General features: G+C 38.6%; 1 protein-coding gene across 15 annotated transcripts in view; it reads right to left on the bottom strand.

The window, feature by feature from the left end:
• MCF2L (MCF.2 cell line derived transforming sequence like) overlaps nucleotides 1-24,132 on the bottom strand; it is a 150,434-nt gene that overhangs the window by 22,975 nt on the left and 103,327 nt on the right. For all 15 annotated transcript variants that reach the window (XM_057390406.1, XM_057390503.1, XM_057390510.1 and 12 more), the window contains 8 exons: nucleotides 16,051-16,141; nucleotides 6,287-6,406; nucleotides 5,354-5,470; nucleotides 4,689-4,838; nucleotides 3,882-4,006; nucleotides 2,091-2,205; nucleotides 1,038-1,157; nucleotides 58-249 (listed from right to left, as the gene is read on the bottom strand). In XM_057390406.1, coding sequence (XP_057246389.1) covers nucleotides 58-249; nucleotides 1,038-1,157; nucleotides 2,091-2,205; nucleotides 3,882-4,006; nucleotides 4,689-4,838; nucleotides 5,354-5,470; nucleotides 6,287-6,406; nucleotides 16,051-16,141 — 1,030 coding nt within the window. The remainder of the gene's footprint in view (nucleotides 1-57; nucleotides 250-1,037; nucleotides 1,158-2,090; nucleotides 2,206-3,881; nucleotides 4,007-4,688; nucleotides 4,839-5,353; nucleotides 5,471-6,286; nucleotides 6,407-16,050; nucleotides 16,142-24,132) is intronic.

Genomic DNA, 24,132 nt, shown 5'->3' with positions numbered 1-24,132 from the left:
TTGTAATAATTGTGTGACTGAGGTTTTTGGGGAACAACTGTTGCATAAAAAATWTACCTTCTCTAGTAGGTCATGCAGCTCCAGAGATTTGTTAAGATGATTTCTYCTCCTTTCTGTCTCACTAGTGAAGGCATCGCAGAGATGATGAAGTTCACTGCATTTTGGAATAATGGAGTCCACAGCATAATGATTGCTTTGAATAAAAGCATCACGCTCTGAGGCTAACATTCTGGCTTTTGCTACAGTTTCCTAAGAAAACAAACACTGATTTAGGTACATCATTYCTTGGAACAAGACCAGTGAAAAAAATTCAAAATTGTTTTTAGGTGGTGAGATACACATATTGATAAAGCATACTTATTTAGTTAACAGCTGCCTTGCTTAACAAACCAAGTGATCTCCTGTCTTTCCAGACACCCAACAACTTTCATGTGCCAGAGTAGCTCAGAAACAATTATGATTTTAATCAATGGCCTCCTTGTGAAGGAACTGCTACTGTCTTCCGATGCCTTATTCAGCAGTGTCTGTGTGTGTGTCTATGCAATTTGGGGTACAGCAACAATCTGAACCCAAATTAAAAAATACCTATCTCAGCCTTAAGAGCAACAACCTCACTCAGAGGGCAATATATTTCACTGTGAAGCACAGATCACAAAAAGGTTCCCTTTCTACATTGTTCAGTGTATGTTTCTGCTGGCCATTGTACTTTCAATACACAGCTTTCTTATTTCTAAGATTTACTGAAAAATGTGGCTTTAGTGGGAATGGAAGTGGCCCCTTGATCAGTAAATGCAAAACTTGGCTAAGCAGACACTTCATGCAATTCTTCCACSAAGCAATCCCGCTTTTTGACTGGTCACTTTCCTCTGTATTAAGGGATGTCTGAGCATTACTCCRCTCCAGTTGTTAAAGATTTTCTTCCAGATATCCTTCTGTATGTTTCCTGTGACACTGATTCTCACTCAACAACCAGATCYCATTCCCCTCAGCACATACATTGTSACAGTAGAAATTAGGCAGACTTGCAGAGTTCTTACACATGACTTTTCTTCAAAGTTGGCAAGATCTTTCAAAATATGCTCCACGTGTGAACTGCTGTTTCCCACATCTGTGAAAGCAGACAGTCTCTCAGACACAATATCCAAAGCTGCTTTGACCTGAAATGAGACACAGCTCTGCATGAATGAAGAGAGCTCCACCTCTATGGAGACCCACCAGTTAAATAGCTGATAGCCACTATCTGCAGTGACTCACATTGTGTGGTTACTGGGGCACAGAGACAAAGCACCTTTTTTGGTCAGCCTACCTTTCCCCCAATTCARAATGAAAACAAAGAAAAGGCAGTGAAGTAATCCTGTTTCCTGGTACTGAAAAAGATSCAGGAAAACTAATGCTCAGGAAACTTTTATGATCTTGCTTTTACCAGATGACAATGATACAAAGCAACGTTAATGTTAACAGCAAAACATGAGGGAGAGGCACCMTAGCAATTGGTTTAGAGACAGACAAATGCTTGCAAGAGGGTTTCTGAGTGTTGCTCTTGTGGAGACTCAGGGGCTGCGTTCCAAGATCAGTGACACCAGGATAAAGAGTCTGTAGGTGCCATCAGCAAATGAGTTAAACAATATGAGATCAGAAACTGGCTGTAAAATTGTAGTTCAGCCTCCACCCAGCTTCTAACAGTGTGGTTGMAACTTCCCACCCACAGTGTGGGAGACAGCTTTCATAAAATTTCAGCCAGAAGGTTTAGTTAAGGCTTGGTTCCATAAAAGGACCTATTGGCAAGATGAAAGTRTTGCAGCAGTATTTTATGTTTCTGTGGCACAGAATAGGTTTCAAAGGGGTTATGCTTATACACTGCTGGGTGCATGGGAAAAAAAAAATCTTAAGACTGCAGGAAAAAAATACGTTAGGTTTCTATAGGCAAGAATTCAAACTAGCAAAGATAGCAGTATGTCAAGTAAGGACAAGAGAAAGATTGGAGGAAGCTTTCAAGAGCRCACAAAAACTGTGAAAACAAGAGCAGGAAGTATTTTCTTATGAATCATTTCTATATTACCAAATATTGACTGCCACCAAGAAGTTCTCACCTCTCTGAAATTCTGTTCAAAATTCCGAAGGCGCAGACACTGCTCTAGTTTTTGCTGATGCTTAATCCAAAACTCATCAAAGGCAGTCTCTGTTTCATGTAATTGAGCCAGTAGCCTTAAAAAAATCAAACCAAAACAAATTAAAAAATACTCTAAGACTGATGGGTGCAACCTTCCAGGGACAATGCAATCTTCCACAGTAAACAAAAAGCCTCCCCAAAGCARTATTTTCCAGAACAAATAAACTGGATACAGAAAACATTTTTTGGTATCAYACAGTATCATTTCCTACAATAACAYTGATGTAAAAAACTGAAACCCAACACAAACATTAAGCTCTGAAAATGGGAAAGTGCTTATTTTAAGCACCTTCTCAGCTCTGGCCCARGGATATGGAGAACTGGGGCTAACAGACATAAATAAAATATGTAAATGTGTGTGGGTGAGAACTTGAAGGACCCAAGCCCTAGTTATAATGAAAATTTAAGATAAAAATTCATACTGCTGTGACCAGCCAGCTGCCCTTCTATTTTCTTCCTTGGAGCAAAGCTATAAACCTGAAAGCCATTGCTCCGTCTCTTCCAACCAGAGTTATTAATTAAACATCATAGGCAAGTGTACAGTTGTACTGTGATTAAAAAAAGCTTCTTTGATAATAATTCTGGCAAATTACTTAAAACTTTCACTTCTTATCTTCTATTATTGCATTTTATGATATCCTATGGAGTTTCTAAAGTGCACTTTGCTGTATTTAGGCTACACATYAAAATTGTAATGAACTTTTGTCTTGAGCAGCAGAGAAATGAACYCTGAATTTACAAGTTAAAACCAAGTAGAGAAGGGCAGTGACACWGACACACACGCAGAGTTTTCTCCAACTTCGGTCAGATATTGTATTGAATAGGAATGTTATGGATAAATTAGCAACCCCCACCCTGATTGTCCTTGGACAGCTGATAGAAAAAGTGACAAAAAAAAAAGTGACTTCTGCCAAGCTTTGTGGATTGGAATGGACAKTTATTTGGAAAGAAAAGTCGGCCTGAGTGTAACAGAAACACAGAATGACAGACAAAAAAAGAATGYAGAATGCTGCCTGGGGGAAATGAGCTATGCTTTCATAGTCTTGTGAAAATTTACATCTGTGCTACAGTGATATAATGTCTTCAAACCTGGCAGTAATTCGAAGGGGGGAGGTGTGTATGGCAGGCAGGGAGCAAAGGAAAGTAATACCTATTATATGCCCAAAGGAAGCATGTAGGAAATTGGTGTACTCCCTTGCAGCCATTCAGAGGCTGCTAACAACATTGATCAGTTATCAGGTTTAAAACAAAAAAACCTCTCCCACTTCAAAGGCACCTAATGAAAATGGACAGATCTACTGAAAAGAAGGGATAGATTACTTCTATCTTCCCCTCTTGCCTTCTGTACAGCAGCAAAATTTCCTTGGATTGCACTTCAGTTTCTAAATAAAGCACTGATGTTCTTTAAAATAAGGAAAAGATGCTCAACTATATTGTCCAAACATGACAAGAAAGAAAAAAGAACAGTGTAGTGCTTTTGGTACCAGAATTCCAACCCCATTTCCCTAYAACCAGATCACCCCGTAGTGGACATTAGGGAGTCACTTTGCTCAGGACAGATCTGACAGCAGAGTTGTTTTTGAAATGTTTTATAATGTGCACGTTGCAACATTTGTGTATTTGTAAAGCATACATATGGAATTAGATAAAGGAGCTGGGGAGGGGCCAAAAAAGCAGAAAAGCAGCAACTTTACTCTTTCACATCTCTCACCTTTCTACCGTAGTTTGATTGTCTAGTTGATCCTGATTCAGTTTGTACTCAGGATTCTCAGTAACTGGTTTTGTAATACTTCCAAGGATATCATCTCCCTGTTCTACTGCTACCCTGATATCCTCCTACAAAACAAAACAAAACAAAACAAAACAAAACAAAAATCCCTCACTCTGTAGTTGCATGTTGTTGTTTTTTTAAGCAAAATTCACAAGGCACTGAGTTGGAAGAAGGATTTTAACAGCATTCAAGCAAGCAGAGTTTCATTAAAAGCAGTGGCTGACAACAGACAGTAAATGAYAAATGTCAGCTTTTTCCATGTTTACCATCTTCGGATCGCAGTGTAACTGAGTTGAATTTTCATGGTAGACAGCCTTCTAGTGTCGCTTTAGGCTACAARTATCTCAAAAATTTTAGATGCACAGTTATGAAACCACCAAATAGCTTTCATTTAAGCCTATTTGAAAGAACATTTGTTCATGCTTCAAAAGGCCATATATTTTAATATGCATGAAAATACAATCAAATTTCCTGTTGCAAACAAAACTACAAATTAAACACACCACCACTTACAAAGAAATTACTGTTTCACATACAATTCATTATGCTTTTGTACATACATAAACTTAGTTTCAAGAAATGTCATTTTTCAATGCAAAAAGGATTTTTAACATCAAAAAACCCAAGTTCAAGAAGATATTAATGGTTCTGTCTATTAGCATCATCCRTATTTTCCATTAATACTGCCAGTTATAAATTAAAACACAGTTTAGGTAAAAGACAGCATCTTTACAAAAAATTACATACCTTCATTTTGTCCTTCTTTTCTGTGTGTGTTGCAAGAAGGGAGCTGGTTGATTGCACATCATTTGGTAGTTCTGTTTCAGCCAGCTCAGTCCCAAAGGACTGAAGAATCTGAGCTGTTTGCTTAACCTTTTGCGCGAAACCTTCTATAGCCTTTGGAATAAAAAGCATTAAAGATGTTTTGTTTTCATCACACACATATGTACAAACAAACACATGCACACAAAATATAACTCATGCACTCAAAACAAACCCAAACAGATGAATTACAAGACTGAAAAATGGCCAAAGTATAATTTTGCAAGCAACAGATACCGTCACCATTAATTCCTTAATTGTAATTTTTTCTTAGGCTTGTATCAAGTGTATCTTCTTCATATTTTCATAATCTAGAGTTATTTTACAACTTGAGCTTTTTCTTTCTTGTAGCAAAACCAATAAACCTCAACACAATAAGACACACTGTAGCTCCTTTGCTCCAAGTGTTCAGAAAACCACTCCCAAGTTATTACTCATATTATTTCTCTAAGATGACKAAGTACCATTGGGAACATCTTCTCACACTGAGCAAGTCAACTTGCATCACTTGGAATCTGTTTTATAAATGACAGGGTATAAAACAGAAGGGTTCATTAGGCTGAAAAGTTAAAACAAAACCTACGACTTACAGTGCGACGGGACAGCCATCTGTTATGGCAGTAATCCAGGGTGCCACCAAGATCTTCTGTTAATTGTGTCTTATCAATGTAACCCTGCAGTTCTGATACTGAGCCCAGCATTATGATCTGCAGCAGGACAGAAAAAGTGAACGTGATCAGTGGTGACAAGGCCCTTGTTAAGGATGGCTAAGCCMCATCCTTCAGACAGTGGCAGAGAAAATGCACTTTAATATAGAAGTGAGAGATGGAGCTTTTTCCTGCGGGTATGGAAAAATGAACTTAACAGTTCTTTCAGTTGAAGATGATGTAAATGTAAATGACTGAATATGAGCATGAGTACCAGGCATATTAAAATAAAAGTTTATGGATTATAAAGCATAACAATGTCAGATTATTTTAATCCTGATAAATCATACTTGTTTTTTTTTTTTTTTTTTTTTAAAGCAACATTAATTTCTTGCTCATTTTTTCCTTGTTATCCTGGATCTGCAGGAGACAACAATAGCATTTGCATGGATTTGTCATGTAAGGATTGGCTCCCAAATATAAATGAAAGATGGGGGGAAATTTTCTTAAAGACCATATTTCACCCTTGAAATTTACATCTGGTAAGTACAATAACTTCTATTCATTAGCTCATATAGTTTCRAATTTTAAAATACAAATGCTGTACATTTGCAAGCAAAAGCACAATCCGTGGATTTACTGGCAATATAACAACAAGCATCCACTCTATGTTTGCTCAAATGACAGAAACCATAGCGTTTGTCCATGGGAAATGCATCTGCTTCAAAAATCACACACTCTTCAAGAATAAACCATTGTGAATTAGCTGAAAGTGCTTCTAAGCATTGCTTTTTGTTGGGGTTTCCTTGGTCCTCACTGGCTACCTTCAGTACTTTTACAGATTCCTGGTAGTAAAGTGAAAACAGGATTACTTACAGGTACTTTCATTCTAAGCTCATCTTTGTTGATTCTGAAAGCAATGTCTGAGAGAGCTCGATGAAAAAATCCTGTTGGGCGCAGAACGAGGACTAATTGCAGGTTTCCTGGGAAAGATGCCTGCAAAGCAAGTTTAGCCTGTTATTTTCTGTCTCTCAGCTCCAGAAAATATTTTTGAACATGGAGAAGCCCCTGATAAACCACAAACTAACTGTATCAAAGGCCTCCCATAATGGGGTGACCAATCATATTGTTGCATGTCTAGTACAAAGAGCTTCATTCAAAAGACATTTACTTGTCTTAGGAAACAGGGATCTTTTCTCTTGGAATAGTTCTTTTGTTCAGGGCTGGCTTGTACTGCTCTTCAGCTAGGATTACAACCTACCCAAGGAGGCTAATGAACAAACAGCAGTGGCTCAGTATTTATTTAAAAGCAATGCTTTCGTTACTTCATCTTCTCTTTAATAGAAGGTGCCAAGAGAAATCTCCATTATTGTGTGAAAATCTAGCAACAAATTTCTAATTTGTGCATATACTACCTTACCAATTGCCTACACAACTTATTGCCACAGATAATAAATTTCTCAAGCAGCAACTTAGAAATAAGCTTCAATTTGGCTGACAAAAATAAAAACCAGTTTTTTTCTCATCAACTCCCAACTAGAAATGTGATGGATCTTTCCCAGTTCTACAACTGATAGAGGGAAAACAGAAGAGAGGAGAAACAAAAAAAAAAAAGTAGCATTAAATTATTAAGTATCAATCTCTGCTGTGGCAGAGATTTGCATATTTGGCATTTAGCCATTGCTGGAAATATTCTCTAYTCAGTATTTCCACTGTAGGGAGGCAGTGAAATTCACTAAAGAAATGATCATTATAATGATTAAGTATGCAATTTTCTTCATTATACTGTTGGAAATTATTTCACTTTTCTACCAAACTGATTTATTGGAGGGAAGAAAAAAAAAGCCAACAAAAAAGCCCCACTGACTAAAGGAGCTGTTATACTATGCTCTATTCCAAGCCTAGTGGAACTGTTAGTATCTGGAAGGTTGAAGAGCGATTTAATAATAATTTTGAGGTTTCCAAGGATTCCAGGTACTTTGCATTAGAAAYGTAACTTTTCAAGGGAAAAGCAGTTTAACACTTTTTTGGAAAAGTGTTAAATGAATGTGTTTTCACAGATTCATTGTGATTCCCCAGGTATTCAGCATACAACCAAGATCTCAGTTTGGTTGAGCAACCCTAAAGGCTTGAGCTTCTCAATCTGCCTCCACCTCAGTGATGTCCAAATTTACTACAAAGTACAGTGGTTCAGTCCCAAAGGAGTCTGGGGGCTGGGAACAGAATCCAGGTAATTCTGAGTGCCCTCACCAGCTCCTCATCCTTGCACAATAAAGTTCATTAAGAAAGTTCACTGCTCACTGAAATTAGTGCAGCCTGTGAAGTTATTAGTCCATAGTTATCAGAGGAAAAACTTTTCATAGAAAATTTCTGAGTGTATTCACAAGAAAAAGAAATGATGATACTTTTCTTAATACTTTTTCTGACTTACCATACAAAGGAAAACCACTAATTTATTTAAGAGACATTACAATAGTAGACAAAAAATTGCTTTAATTAGGTGTCCTGAGTAATTCTTTTAGGATGACAGCCATATTTCCTTCTCTCATTCAATAGACATGTCAATTTATTTTGTGCCTTTAACAGCAGTCTTCAGTCTGACTGAGCTGTTACTTTTTACTTTTAACTTCCAAAGTGTAAAGTTTATTCAGTGGCAATGCAGATTTTTCAGAATAAAAAGCTCCAGCAAGAAATACCTTTTAGTTAACACATTTTGAAAAAAATAAGGTGCCTCCTTGTGAGATATCCACCCCTCCACATGATGTCCTGACATACTGTCTATGGCAGTGAATGTTTGCAAACCCATTTAGCCTTCCTTGGAGCACTGGGAAATGCACTGGACAGGGTGCTCCAAAATCTCAAGGCTCCCCTGCCCCACAAAAGTTTGGGCCAGATGGTCTTTCAAGGTCCYTCCCAACCCAATMTGTGATTTTGTGACATTTAGGCTATTACTGAAGCAAACAGCGGTACCCAAATACAAATAGTATATTTTTCTGGACTGTTTATTAGCTCTTATGAAATAGAATTTWATTGCATAATAAAATTAAGTCTGGTGTTCAATTCAATGAAAACAGAGAATATACATTAGAATTTTTTCCATCTCAATGTGTCAACCCAAAATGATGCTGTTGAAGTAAATACAGTCTTGTATCACTTGAATTCCCATTCAAGACATGCAAGAAATTTCTCTTGTCTCTGAATAAAAGCTCAAATTCTAGATTACTCTGTCAACAGTATCACTAGTCTGTCTCTATTTGGTTTTATTTGCTTTTTTTCTACTTAAAAAAAAAACCCATGTCTTAAAAAGCAATGCCTCCTACCCTTGTTGTGGCTAGGAGTCAAATCTGCAAACTGATTTTTGTGAAACAAGAAAGGGAAGCAATGCTACAGTAAACAATGTTGTACTTGTGCCAGCTTTTACAGTTTATCAAAGGTTTTATCTGCACTGCCAAAATACTACCATTTTTCCTAACATTTTTTTTTCCTAAAGCCCTGGTGATTGCAGAAACAATACTATGATGTAAGAGACACTCCTTACATGCCTGTGAACTTCATTGACCAGTCAGCTTCACCCTGAATACTGGAACAAAACAAAAATTCTCTGTTCCAGTCCAGCAGCACATTTGTTTGAAGCCATTGTATGCTAACCAGACAACAAACAATGACTTCTCAATAACGTCTTGCTAAATGTTAAGCACCAAAAAATATTCACGTTATGTTTAGCAGTGCTATGAAATAAAGTGCCTTCAAGGACTGTTTCACTGAACTCAATGAACCTTACTGAGAATTGATGAAGTGTTTGTATTCTCAAAAACAGGGTTGTTTTTTTTTTCCCAAAAGTGACTCTCTTTACTAGATTAATTAATTAACAGTTCCCCCAACATCTGGTCTCAAATATTCAATTTATCTGATTTAATGCCAATGCAAAAGAGACATGGGGTCCTGTTCTTCACATTCTCTGCAAAAAATTAGGGAGCGCCCAGCCCAAATATTCATTCATCTCACTTGCACTTGTTTGATACCTCATGATAGCCATGGGATTAGTTTTCTATCTGCTCATCTCCTTTGCTTCCTCATCCAGTCAGGCCAATGCCAATTCCAAAGACACAGAAAAGGATGCAGATGTGCATATTGTTATCAGCTTTSAATTAAGTCTGACCAAACCAGGAATTTGTATACAGCACAGCCCTAGGATMAAAGCTTTCCAATACACCAAGACCTCTGCTGTCCTACCAGTAGCCCGAACCTAGAACATGGGGAAGAATCTTTTCTAGCTGGACAAAATGAGGAACAACCTTAAATTCTCAAGAAAACCAGCTAATAAATTCTAAGGAGCAGGCTGATCTGCCTGCTTTCAGGCCCCTGCTTCTCAGGGATGGAGAGCCTTCCATGGCATTCCCCAGGTTTCTGRAAAGGGGAAAACATAGAGAGATTGAACACAGYTGAGTTCTGGGCAAAACKTAAAATCAAATTATCATRGAATCACAGARTGGATTGAATTGGAAGGGATCTTAAAGATCATCGATTTCCAGACCCCCGCACCAGGGGCAGGAACATCTTCCACTGGCCCAGGTTGCTCAGGTCCTCATCCAACCTGGCCTTGAACACTTCCAGGGTTGTGACATCCACAACTTCTCTGGGCAACSTGCTCCAGTGCCTCACTACCCTTACAGTAAAGATTTTCTTCCTACCATGTAATGTAAGTCTCTCCTCACACAGTTYAAAACAACTCCCCCTTGTCTTATCACTACCCGAATGTGTAAAGTCACTCTCCCTCTATTTTATAAGCCCMCTTTAAGTACCAAAAGGCTGCAGTGAAGTCTGGCTCAGMSCATTCTCATCTGAACAACCTYRGTTCTCCCAGCCTGTTCTCATAGGAGAGATGCTCCAGACCTCTGATCACCTCTGTGGCCTTCTTTGGACCATGTGTTCATTGCATATAATCCTAAATCCCACTTTTCTTCACAGTTACTGAGAGGGAGACTGTCTACACCACCAGGACTGACCCTGAAGTTAAGCCAGCTTGCAGAAATATCATAAACCATGTRAGCCATCAAAGAGCTAACACTTGATTTGGTTTTAGTAGTTCTGTCTTAAAATGTTTGGAACACTAATTTTCATTTTATGACCAGCTTCAATAGACCCACATTACTAAATTCTGTGGTGGTGGTTTYCCTTCTGCACTTACTAGCATGCCATAAGCCACAAAGCACTTCTTTCCAAAATGCTTCTGTATATAAAAGAACTAATAAGTACTTGTTTATCTATTTTTTTAAGACTGTTTATTCCTGGCTAGAATTAAGAATTGCCTTACACAGAATTCTTGTCATGAAAGAAGCTTGCATTAAATCAATTCATAAAAATAGCAGCTTGAAATCTAGTTTAAAAAACATAGAACTGTTTTTCATTAGATCCGTGTTTAATGCTTGTGGCATTATGATCCTGCTTTCYGAGTTTAAGTGACTCACTTCTCTGTTTTTGCATATTAAAAAACCATAATATATAAAGGAAAATGGCTAACTACACAAGGATAACTGCAAAAGTGCCTGCTTATGTAGAAGTCTCAAAACATCCAAAGCAATAGGACAAAACCATACTGACCTCAAAACAAACTTACTCGTTTTTCTTTTACTGAACTCATTCTTAACAATAKCTACAAAATTAATATAAATACTGTTCTAGCTTCCTCATACTGCCATGTTCTTGTCATGAATCCAGGCAAAATGAGAAATATGACYGGGGCTGAGAGAAAAGCAGTATTTTCAAATTCACGCCATACAAAGTGTTAAAGTGCCATTATAGTTTTCAGGACATAATGCAAAAAGCTAGCTGGAAACTGGGCTAATGAGAAATGCCTATCCATAATAAAAAATAGTGCCTTTCATGGGGTACCACTTACTAAACATATCTTTTCTGTATCAACAACTCACTTAAAAATTCAACATCTCAACAAGCAAGGCCAGAGAACTCAAAGTTGGATTACTGCAATTCAGTGTTTCTCACCTTGGATGTAAAATTAATGGTAAGATTCCAGATGGCACAAAAATGGGACTGCCTGACTCCTGAGAGATTTAGGCTAGTATTACAAAATTTCAGAATCARCTAGGTTGGAAAAGGCCTCCAAGCTCATCAAGTCCAAACTAAGCACTCTGGTGTCTCCACTGGCTTCTGGTTTTGATCTGCCAGGYAGCAGTATTTTCCCTAATCTTAAAAGTAATTAATGGGCTAAGCCTCTGTTACAGTGAAGACTGCATTTTGATTTATGAATAGCCAAGAAAAGCAATGCTCTGGACAATGCAGTCCAAAACAGAAGGCATGAAATCTGCATGCAATGCATCCTCAGTTAGTGGTGGTAAATCACAAAGCAAACTTCTACAGAAGGTTGAATAAAACCCATCTCTTGTCAAATTTAGAAAGGGCTGCAGGGTTTTATTATTGGATAAAAATTTGTCACTACCACCCCCATGTGACCTCCATCCCCTACCTAAGAGCAGTGTCCCACAGGTATGTTATTCCCTATACACCAAATTGAGGAAGTTTATTTTTCTCTGGACCCTCAGTATGAGGTTGATGGATGGCTGTGGTGAAACTTTTAATGATGTTGAGGGCAGTTTTTTGTAATCTAAAAGAGTGAGTTCACACTTCAACTTTTCCCTCAGGATGGAGGAAGACAATGATGACAGGACAAGAGGAAACTAATACAATCTAATGACATAGGCTTCCATTTTTAAAGAAAATACAGTGGAACTATGGAGACAGCAAWGTGAAACCCTAGAACACATTGATCAGCAAAAAGCCTCACTCCTAAAACTGTGGATTGAATATTGCTTGTTTGGGTATGATAACATCAGGAGAGAGAAAAAAAAGAAGAAATTATTTCAAAAAAGAAGAATTTTTGACTGCATGGAAAGGAAAAGAGGATCAATTTGTCTGTCATTTGTCATTCACCCAGCTTCAGTTGGGACAATATTACTTTACCAGACAGCATAACTGCTCCTCCTTGCACATTTACCCAATTGCCCAGCCCAGTAGCTAAAAGGTTCAGCAATACTTTGCATCTCTGCATACTCWGAATACCATCTTTAACTGAAAACAGGACATTCTAATACAAATTTAGAAGAATCACTACAGCTGACGGGGCAAAAAGTTTAAAAAATTTTGTATCCCCAAACAACAATGTAATACCAGTGAACAATTTGCAACTACAAACTTCGATATTGTTCTTGTAAGAACTTTCAAAWTCTACTGCTTCTCTAAGAAGACTACAATTTGCTATCAACACTTCACAGCTAACACAAAACTTGGCTCTTGGAGTCTCTACCAGAGCTCCAAGTCTCAGTCTCATTATCCCAGATTCTTCCTAAGCTAATACCTTMCGCTAAATCAGGTGAAAAATAAAAAAAGAATAATGCTTGCAGTGTCTCTTAAGCCACAGATTCTGTGAGTCTTGCACTGACTGCATGCTTGGGTACATTCTTGCCCCAATCTCTGTCACATCCCCAGCGAAGATGGGCCATCTTTCAGCCCCAGCCTCTGGCTCTGCTCTGAGTCCCATTGCCCTGTATGTCACAGCAGCAGCATCCTGGGTGAGCAGGACTGTCACTGACATTCCACTATGTCCACAAAAATAGGTTAACCTCATCTCCAGAGTCTTGACTACAGCAGCTTTTAGGTATCAGCATGAAATACAGATTCATTTCATGATGAGCTCATCATTGCTCATCTTCTGTCCCAGGGAAAGAAAAGGTATCCCTAACAACAACAAAAGAAAAATAAAGCCTAGAAATTTTTCATAATAGACAAAGATTTTCCACATTAATTTCACCCTGAAACAAAAAWTTTTTTTGTTAGTTTTGTTTTAAAATATATTTCCAATACCCACTACTACAAACCAACCATTGTGTGGCTTTTTGGAAAACAACGAGGAATAATAATAAAATATACACACTAGTATGAATTTCTGTTTAACAGCTGCTCAGTGCTTATAAATATGCTTCYTACAGTTGCCAGGGTATTAGTGATGGGCAGATGCTCCAGCCAGGATATTCCTGTTGGGCAGTGCTCCCACCCTATGCTGGCATTTGTGATTTCACAAATCAAAAGGGTCAACGCCCTCAGGACAATTAGAGAAAGGAAAGATGGCAGAAAGGACTGCAGAAACGACAATACATAAACCAACAGCCAAAACTCTCTTCTCAAATAACATGACTCCTACCCTCACACACGGCAGTAAGCTTTAGCAATCAAAAAAAAAACCAAGAGAAGCGCTGAACAGGGGCTTTTTACAAGGGCAGAGAGTGATAGGACAAGGGGGAATAGCTTCAGATTGAAAGGAGATATGTTTAGTTGGGATATAAGGAAGAAATTCTTTACTGTGGGGGTGGCAAGGCACTGGAAGAGGTTACTCAGAGAAGCTGGGRATTTTCTATCCCTGAAASTGTTCAAGGCCMGGCTTGGAGAGGCCTTTGAGCCATCTGRTCAGTGGAAGGGTAAGGCAGTTGGAACTAAATGATCTTTAAGTTCCCTTCCAATCCAAACCATTCTGTGATTCTGTAATTCAAATTGCCAGAGCTATCAGGCTTTCAGACCTCAGGTATAATCTGGATAGCCCAGGTAACACTCAGATGCTTCATAATCACCAAAAGGCAACTTTGGCTGTTAGGAAAACCAAACAAGTGGAAGTCTCCAGTTACGCTTGAGCCATTCAAAATAAATCTTTGTCCATCAATAGGATCTCTCTAATTTGGTTCAATATATGTATCTTGTATATCTGGCTTTGTTTTTTTTCTTTCTTTTTTTTTTAAAAAGAACAGACAGCTGAAATGCATTAGATTTCATTTAAATCAAATACTATAGCAAAGATATGATGGACAACAGCAAACATTTTTTCACTTCTTTTGGAATGGGAACACAAAATTTGCAAGTGTTCAGGGCTGATGTGACTATTGTTGAAGCCCGACAGGAGGACTGCTATAAATATCTATCTACATGGGTACAATTCAAAGCCAACACTGTCTTGTTCAATAAGAGAAACAAATAAAAAAMCCATGCCTTTAACAGATTAGATTTCAGCTAAGAAGTAGGATATCTCTTTTAAATAAGCTCACAGAAGAATGAGGAAAGATGAAAAACGCAAGATAACCCATCACCAACAGTACAGCTGCTGTGCAGTGCTCCTGCACTTAACACCCTTCTCAGGGCAAATCCCTTAGGCACCAACACCATCATGACAATGACATATCCCTTATAATGGGAATAGTTGCTCAGTTCTGTTMACTGAGCTTCAAAGCAAAGTAACACATACTGGAGGAACATTCCCATAAATGTTATCATCATGGCTATAAGCAGCTTGTCTGTAGCTGCTCCCTAACCCTTACAACCCCAATTATGCAAATAAAAGGACCATCATCTGTGCAACACTTATCTGTCCTTGAACAGAAACTACAGCAGTGAATTTTGAAAGAGATTCAAAACATCCAGAGATAGAGTCCTTTTCCTTTTATCATCTTAAATTATGCAGCTTTCAGTTTCCACTTCTGGAATCTGCTCAATGCTACATCTCAAAATTTCAAGATGAACTGCAAAAGCAGATTTTGCTAATACTTCAATGTATTTTCAATATTTTAACATTCCTTACATAATTATTGTGTAAAAAGCTGTATTGTGGGAATATTATATCACTATATAGTCATTAACAAAACATCATATAATGGGAGTAATAYACTACCTTTCAAGAAATACCTTTTAACTTAGAGTAAACAAAAAATTCTTTGGCTATAATCAGGCTACACAAAAACAAGATTTACTGTTTTGATTTGACTTTCACCTTACAGAGTCAAAGTTTTCATTAAAAATTCAAAGTTACTTACAGCTTTGTTTTTCAGGACTTACTGGAAAGACTATTGCCACTAACAATTCAAGCAAGGATAACAAGAAAAAAAATAGGGCAACCAATCAACCAAAAACTGAAGAAAAGCAAGTAAACCATCAGTAGAATATGCACATGATAAACATGAATCTGCCTTTCCTTATTTCTGCAAAAAATATAAAAGCAAAGCTCTAGTAAGCTTCTTTTTCCAATTAAAAAAAATATTAATTGAAAGGGAGACCAGGAGACTGAAAGTGAACAGCATGTACTGCTGACTGACCACAGAAGGCACATAAGATTTTCTTGCTTACAAGTAATACTTGTTTTAAATCAAACATCACAGGAACAGTTTTTCAATGTGAATTCCTGTCACAAGTGGTAAACTCCACCAGGACCCTCACCCACACATCTTCATAGCAGGGAAGCTCACTTGTACAGTGAAAAGCAGACCCAAACTCTAAGAGATGCACGGAGCAAGTATTAGTTCCCACCTGGGAGAGCTGGATGCTGCACACACTCACATGCACACACACAAAGTCTCCAAGTCCATACTCAGGAGGATGTYCTGAGCTGCAAACTGCATTAAAAGCACATCACAGACACATGATGCTCTCTCCAGTAAGCTGGGATACAAAAGACCAGCTGGGTACCTTCTGTACCATCTATTAGCTGACACATAGTTGAAGGAAAAAAAAATATATTTTTTCAGTTGTAAGAGGAAAATTTGACACAGAAAARTCTTTCTAAATAGTTAATTTAAAACAGTACTCACTGCTATCCGCAGTATGGAAGCTTTCACGGAGGTCCATTTGTCCTGTCTGCGATCTATGACAAGAATAAATCCAATTCCAGCATCTCGTAAACTAAGTTTGGAGAAGGAAAGAAGAAAACAGGAAAGTTYAGTTAGAAATACAAATGTAACTCCTGGTTCCCTCACACAAAAAAGAAATGAAAAATAGTTTAAAAAGGAAAAAAAAAAAGTAGCTTGACCTTTTTGTGCAGAATCTTCTTCATTTAAATGTCTTCAATAAAGATACACTATATAGCATTGCAAAGGTGCAGCAGTCATATGCATTTCACAGAGTTTCAAAATGTATTCAAATAATGAATGCTTCTTTTTCACAATAGACAGTATTTACATTTCTTGCACAGAGATTATTTCAGAGGAAAATAAGACTGTTTGACTCTCCACTGTTCGGTGCTGATATAAATCCCTTCCTCATGATGTTTTCAGGATCAAAATGAAGTTGTTTTCCTTCTGCATCTGCCTTTAACCTTCTGGTAGAATTGTCTTCCGCCTCACTGATATTTAAAACTCCTTAAAAACACAGATCCTTCTGATCACTCCATGATATTGCTCCATGCATCAGAAATTCTCACATGCCTCCAGGTTGTGAACTCCTTCCTAGGTGCATTTTTACATTCACTGAAACAAAAAAACCTTACGGCGCTTAAGCACTTGGAATCACAGATGAGAACAGCGAGCTCAGACGCGCTACTCAGGAATGGCAACATCTGTGAGAGAGATTCCGCTCAAATCCTGGAGCACGGTGACCTTTCTCTTTYGCCTGTGCTCAGCTGCATGTGCTACCGAGCCCTGACCAAGGGAAATGCTCCTGTTTTGTAATTCCCCACTAAGCCAATTGTGCAATGCCAGCAGCAGCCCTTGCCAGCCAATCGCAATCAAAATGGAAACAGCAGGCAAATACAAGGCAAACCGGCTCAGATTTATTGTTTTCTCAAATATTCGGTTCTTTTTCAATATATGTGCTGTATTTTTAGTCCTGATAATTTATTGCAAGGCCTGCTGTGGCACTGTGTGATGTTTAGAAATAATGTGCATCAATTTGTTATGGTAATATCTTAAAAGACAAAATAAAAATCAACACAGCAGAATGTCAGGATTCTTTATTCAAGATTGCTGAATCATGGAAACACTAGCTTTGCTTTATAAGATTATGTCAGCAGCATAATGATAAAAGGATGTTTAAGGGGATGAAGAACACAGTAYCCAGATGTGTCATCTTAAAGGTACTCTTCAAAATTACAAATTTAAACATGACTCACAGTTTACTCCCTCTCTTTTACAAAATGCAGTAACTCTTAAATTTGAAGACATAATATTTAGTGGGAAACATGAATAATCATTAAAAATGCAAAGGAACCCTTGCTTTCTTTCTTTCAGAAGCTGAGCAGTCCTTTTAGCAGGGCAGAATATTAGACAGGATCCTCGCTGCCCACATTCAACACATTACTTAACTCTTGCCTCTAGGTTAGGACAACACTGATAAACAACATCTGAGCACTTGCCTTGTGAGCCTGACAACCCTTGCAGACAAACAGGGCTTTATATTAACAATATGCTTCCCACTACAGTAAATTTCCATGATTTACTGAAATTTCCCCTCTTCTTTGTCTTTATTTGAAGGGTGAGAGGAGAAGAGAGATCCAGACTGATTTTTGCCTCTTCCTGTTCCCCATTTAAAGTTCTCACAGTTTTAACCTTTAGWGACTGAGCAAAATAAAATTATAATAGCAATCATGTGATACAGTAATTGGGTAGCAAAGCAAACTCTGTGGGTACACAACCTTAATGTGGATGGATGGAGTCAAAAAGGTGCTACAACTGTTACTACAGGAGTTAGTGTGGATTTTGGAGTAAATTAAATCTTGTAAAGAGCTGTTTTCCCTGCTCAGTATAAGTTCCCAGGAGCCCTCAAATTTCTCCATACTTCCTCAGASGGAGCATAATCTCAGAGTACCTAAATGTAACATCTGAATAATATTTCAAGAAACTACTGATATTTCAGTGCAATATGAATAAAATTAAAGTATCTGAAARAGCATCAATAGGATTTCTCTCCAGAAGCACAGGAAAATACAGCCTCAGCTGGGATCCCAGAAATTATCTACGTGGCAGCTCCACACAGTTTATCACCTGCCTCAACAYCTGACTATAAGAAGAGCTTAATATCACAGAAAAATAAAAAGACAAGGCTTACTTAAGTGGAAGAACTAGTTAAAGAAAAGCACATCGCTAAGATAGCCCAGCAGATGTCTTCAGCCAACCTTCTTCCACTGGATCAAATATGTTGTGTGCTTGCACGAATCAGTCACCTCAGAMATAAAAGCCAGGATTTCCCACTGCTGCCTAGAAGAAACCCAGTGGCAGAGTCTTGAGCATCTGACTTCAAACTGTTAACGCTCCACTAATATAGACTGCTGGRAAAAAAAAAAAAAAAAAARAAATGCCCTGTTCCAAATCAATCAGGGTGGGAAAAATATTTGTTATCTTGACAACAGTGCCTTGTTGCAAAGGCCTGGCTGTGGAGTCTGGGATCCAGCTCCAGCAAGTCGTAGGCAGGAAGCAACAAACCAAACTAAGACATTGTGTACAACGAAGTTGAGAACATTACAAAGACAACAAAGTCATGTATTCAAGAAAAGTAAACATTGAATACAGGTCCTTTTGCCAATGTACCCTTGCTCTACTGACCTCTCCTTACTGCCAGACACGCACCTGCATACAGAGCTCTGAGACACTTTGCAATACCCTTTTATCTTTTAGGGCATAGGATGAATGGTGCTTTGGAAACAAGCACATATTCAGTTTTCCTTCGGCTCCTGATTTAACTGTGAATGCCAGCTGYCCCTCTTTCCCTCAGCCATATTTATTATATTTTATCCCGATACTGATTTTCCCCTACCCCTTCCATGTGCTTTGACAGGAATTCATTTTAGTTTGTGTTCTGTGTCTCGGCAGAAGCAYGCTCTGATGGGCACAGACTGTCCTGTTCATCAAGCTTTTTCCCCTGCCTTGGTTCAGTTGCATTGTACTCATCAGCTCAACTCACATCTTCTCACGCTTCTGTATCACTTTCCAATAAACTTGTCTTCACCACCACCATTTGTCTCTCCCATTCATCTGTTCTTGTCCCAAGAACAGCTCCAAAAGTCTGGTTTGGGTTTTTTTTTGTTTTGTTTTGTTTTAATTTTAGACTGTCAGGATGAATGTCAGTCATTCAAATCAATTCTCACTCTTCCCTGAACACCACAGTCCCTTCATCCTCCAGCCTGAGCYTCCTCTATGCTATGTCCCTCTCAATCTCCCAGTATCTTCCCTTGGCTGGACACTTCCCTCAGCTCTGGTCCTGCCTGTGGAGTCCAGCATCTTGCCTGCACTGCCTGCTGCTCAACAGGTGGCACTCACACCCCACACCACAGCTTCCTGCTCTCAGCCCTGGTTGCAGACCGGGCTCTAGAGCAGCTCATCCTGCAACACAGAGACACCCCTGCTCAGCCCCAGGAGGACGCAGCACATTTTTGACAAAAGGCTTGAGTAGCTACTGAGCATCTGTGGCCTGGGGTTTAGACAGATTTTTCTCAATATATTTCCTTGACACAAAGGCCATCATTCTTGTAAGTGTCAAGTCTGAGTCCTTGAACAAAGGAAGGAGACACTTGAGCTTCTCAAACAAAAAGTTGTTTCAATGTTTGAAAAGCACAGTGGATTTGTTCCCTGGTATCTTAGGACACCAGGTATAACAGGATAGCAGGATCCCTGGTGTCTTCAGCTATTTTGGCTGAAGGTTGCCCCATAAAATCAGATGGCACCTCACAAATGGAAAGAAAATTTGGCAGTTATACATGACTGGAACCAACCCTCACAATGAGAAACACTAAAAAACCATAGCAGAAGCACCTGTATTCAGGCTTCTTAACACTTCCCTTACAACCTTTGYTGTCTTTAATGTATTAACTTGTATCCGGTGTACTTTCTCAAATGTAATTTATATAAGCTTGCAATTCAAATTTAGTATTTCCTTCCTTTGTTCCCCTCCTAATACATGCACAAAAAAACCCCAAACCAAAACAAAAAAACCCCAAAACATCATAGAATAAGCACTGTTCTTCTGTTTATCCRCCAGAACAAAGAACAGAACATTTTTAGAAAGGCAGAGAAACCATCCCTGCTCTGCAGGAAACGTGACCAGCAAACTCACAAAGGCCAGGTTAGAAAAGCAGAAAGTGAAGCAGGGCCACAGAGGATATGAGAAAATGCAGCAGAGTCTGCTCAGTCCCCTCCCCCTGTCTTGGGGAGCCAGTGTAAAACCATTTGGAGGAGGTGAGGTGAGGCTGAAATACCTGCCCAACAAGCAGCCAGCTTTCCATGCAGCCCTTAGAGCAGGAACTTTCCAATTAGTGACTCCTCAGCTTTAGATTAKGGGGACATCCCCTCTTTGTCTCGTTTGCAAGACTTATTAGCTCATGCACTAGGGGGAAAGGGTGGGAAAGCTTATAGTACATAGGACTGTGGAAAGCAGCTTCCCTCTCGGGTATGTGGAAACAATGACATAAACATCATCTGAAAGATCCTTGCATTTCTCCAAGGTATGGGTGGTGACAACTGCTACCCAAATAATTTCCTATTGCTTCCACACTGCTGTATGAAAATGGTTAGTATACATTGATCTCTACTACAAATTAAGCAAAACAGATCTTTGGATTCATCCCAGAAATGAGAATATCAAACCTTTGCAAGTTTGAAATTCTGTACATTTTAGATTATGTAAGTCCAGTTACTKAAAACTGAATTTCAGTCTTATAGCTTTATTATTAAACAGTTGGCCTACATTACACTCAGGACTGTTCCCTACCTCAACTACCTCAGCATACAATCAGAGCAGACATTCTTGCTCTCCAGGGCTGAACAGCTATTTCCATAGCAGAACTTCAGCAACATTCCATGAAGAATTACTGCATTGAGCAGAGCACCAAGGCAACTTGCACTGTAAGCAGAACCCTGGTACCATCCTGTCTGAAATGYTCCTCACCCACAGCAGCTTGTCAGCAACCATCAGTGCACATCGGAGACACTCTCACTGCTCTGAAAGATGTGAGAGCTGGGGCAGCTCATAAATCCTCATCTTTTTTGGCATGCAACTGCAAACCTGTGTAGGAAGGACGTGGAATTGACTCATCTGCTCATCACTGGTCATTTAGCTTAGAAACAGACCATTGGAAAKCAGACATTTAACAARCAAGGTTACTGTTTCCCAAGAGAARCTTTGCATTCTSYATTTTCAGAGACACATCAAYGGACTGAACCTGAGCCACCTCAAAGACCACTTCTCCATCTCTCCTGTTGCTGCTAGGAATGATTTCTTGGGGGGTGAGGGGGAGACAAGAATACTGTCTTAATCATCATTGTTTCACACATTAACAAAATGAAACCACAAATGCACTGGCAATTAATGGAAGCAGAGAAGAGCCACCTCCTTAGAAGCCTTTATAAGCTCTATAGATGGTTGTCAGATAATACAGTGAAGAATGTGATATTAATAACATTAACAAAYCAAGATTAAAATCTCCAGTACAGGAACTAGGAAAGAAAAAAAAAATTCAGCTAAGCCCTGTGGTGACATTTCACATTACCAGTTTTATGCTGGTTTCCCAGCAAGGAAAAAGGCAGGAACAATTCACCTGGCACAGCYKTGCTGCACATCCCTTCTCCTTCCATCCCTTATGTAGGGCAACCAAGACTACTTCAGCTGTAACAATATACAAAACCTGGTAGCCAGCCACTAAACAATAATTAGACCTAGAGCAGTTTAATTTTCTTACAATTCTTGMTTGCTCATTATCATAAAGTCTACTTTGTTTCAGAACTGGCCAGTTTATCCATTTCATTCCAAAAGAAATACACCAGCTGGGTATTTTGAAAATGGAATAAAAAAAAATACCGTATTTGGCAAGTACCCCTGATTTTAAAATGTTTAAAAGCTGCTTAATAATTTTAAAATGTCTTGCACTTGACTGGTCTTTAAATATTTTGATYTTATGACAGCTTCTTTCTCACAATCCAAAGTAAAACTAAAATTAAGGGCTTAACATTTTAAGCCACCATTTCTAAGAAGAAGAAAGCAGACTTGTGCTTTCTTGAGCAAATGATGGAAATATGATGATATATCACACTTCCTTAAGCTGCGGTTTGAAAGCTTCAGATATTGCATGCTTTTACAGCCCAAAACAMCCAGCCTCACTGTAGAAGGTTCTCTAAAACAATTTAGAGATAACAGGAGCTGAAAAAGAACTATAAACCAGACATASGAGTTCTTACATTAACCTTCCTGGTTTTGATTGCTAAGTAAGCCTGTAGGTTTTAACACAGCATCTAAGCTGAATTACTTTGCAATGCTGCTGCTGCACTCTTTCAGATCTTAATGTGTTTKCTAAAAACCTGCACTTAAATTAGTACTTAGAAACATTTAACTGAAGAATAGCCTGGCAAATAAAAAAGTTATAACCCTTCATAGCACATTACAAAAGCAGCATTTTATAAAGTTACATAATATTACAAATTATATTCTGGACTTGCAATTTATCATCTTTGATACTCATGAAATGATAGAATATGTGATCAATCATAAAGTGATTACAACCCCTAAGATTAGCTGGAAATGTTCTGAAAGCAGGACAGTAATACTTCCTATTAACTASGCTTGCTCTAAATTAGCAAACTTTAAATTATATTTTCTATTTTTATGTCWGAAAATACGAGGTTTTAATTTATTGAGATATCAGTGGCAAAGAAACCATCTGCCAAAATGAATAGAAAATAAATAGAATGAAAATATATTTCCAAATATGGCTGTATACAGAATTGCATGTTGCTGTCATGGCATTCAGTCACTCAGACAACAACAGTTTGGTGCCAAGTTCTGCTGCAGATGCAGATGTGCAACTTTAACTGAGGTCAAGAATACTGAACAAATCTGAGGATAGAATTGTCCCTAACAAAGGCAGAATTCACGACCACCCAAATGAAGCTCTTTGCCTACCTAGCAAACCCTTGAGCCCTAAAGCAAACTGGCAAATGACATTTTGGCTCCCACCCAAACAGTGGGCCTGACATCTTGTGGTCATATCCATTTGTGACATCTCAATTCAGATTCCTATAACTTCCAGCTGAGGTGTGCAACCAGTCCATCAGTAATCAGTTCTTATTCCAGCAATATTTATGAGAAAAAGCAGAAATTGCAGGTGCACTCTATTTATGATACATCACACTGCATGTAGTGCAGGAATAGGAATGCAWTGATTCACAACTTCTGTATCATTTCAGATAGAATTAATGTAGTTTTGGCTTTAGTTTTTGTAACCCATATCTCTTCAGCTGAAAACACTGAAAAAGTCAGTGCAGGAAATGCAGCTGAAAGGAYATGTCCATCCCTTCTATCTCATTGAAAATCATCCAAAGCAGAGCCAAGGAACAGGCTCACTTCAAACTTCCTGAGGTGCCGAATTTAAAGCTCATGCCTGGTGCTGTGGAAGTCACTGCACTGCATCTATCTCTCCACACCCAAATTTCCAGAGCCAGGGAAAAAATGTGCCATCTACACCTTCCTGTGTTTAATTAGTGAGCATCTGTACTGTGCTTCAACATGAAAGGAGGCTACTGATGTAGAAGAATTTGTTCTATTTGATCACTGGGCCCTGCCATAGTCAGCTCAATGAACTGTAACTCGGGAAAGCAAAACCTATGCAGCTCAAACTAAGGCTGACCACTGTTCATGAAGAAATACAGGAAAGAGAAAGAAATTCAGCAGAAGAAATTTAAAATAAAACAGCCAGACGTGCTGTGGTCTGCACGATACAAGTGCAGCCTCTAGTGGTCAGTCCAAAATCACCGAAGGCCAAGTGAGAATGATTATCTATCAAGCTCTTGGCACTAATAGCTGCATTTCACCTAACATAGCTGATGCTGTGACACTCACAGCATGAGCACAACCTGTAAGCAAGGAGGCACGAATTCTTATTGATGCTTATGCTTCAAATCTGATTTTTAAAATAA

This window comes from Malurus melanocephalus, unplaced genomic scaffold (genome assembly GCF_030028575.1).
Source record: "Malurus melanocephalus ecotype Western Australia unplaced genomic scaffold, MMel_1.1 scaffold_1, whole genome shotgun sequence".
Taxonomy (NCBI): Eukaryota; Metazoa; Chordata; class Aves; order Passeriformes; family Maluridae; genus Malurus; species Malurus melanocephalus.
This window is presented reverse-complemented; position numbering and strand designations above follow the sequence as displayed.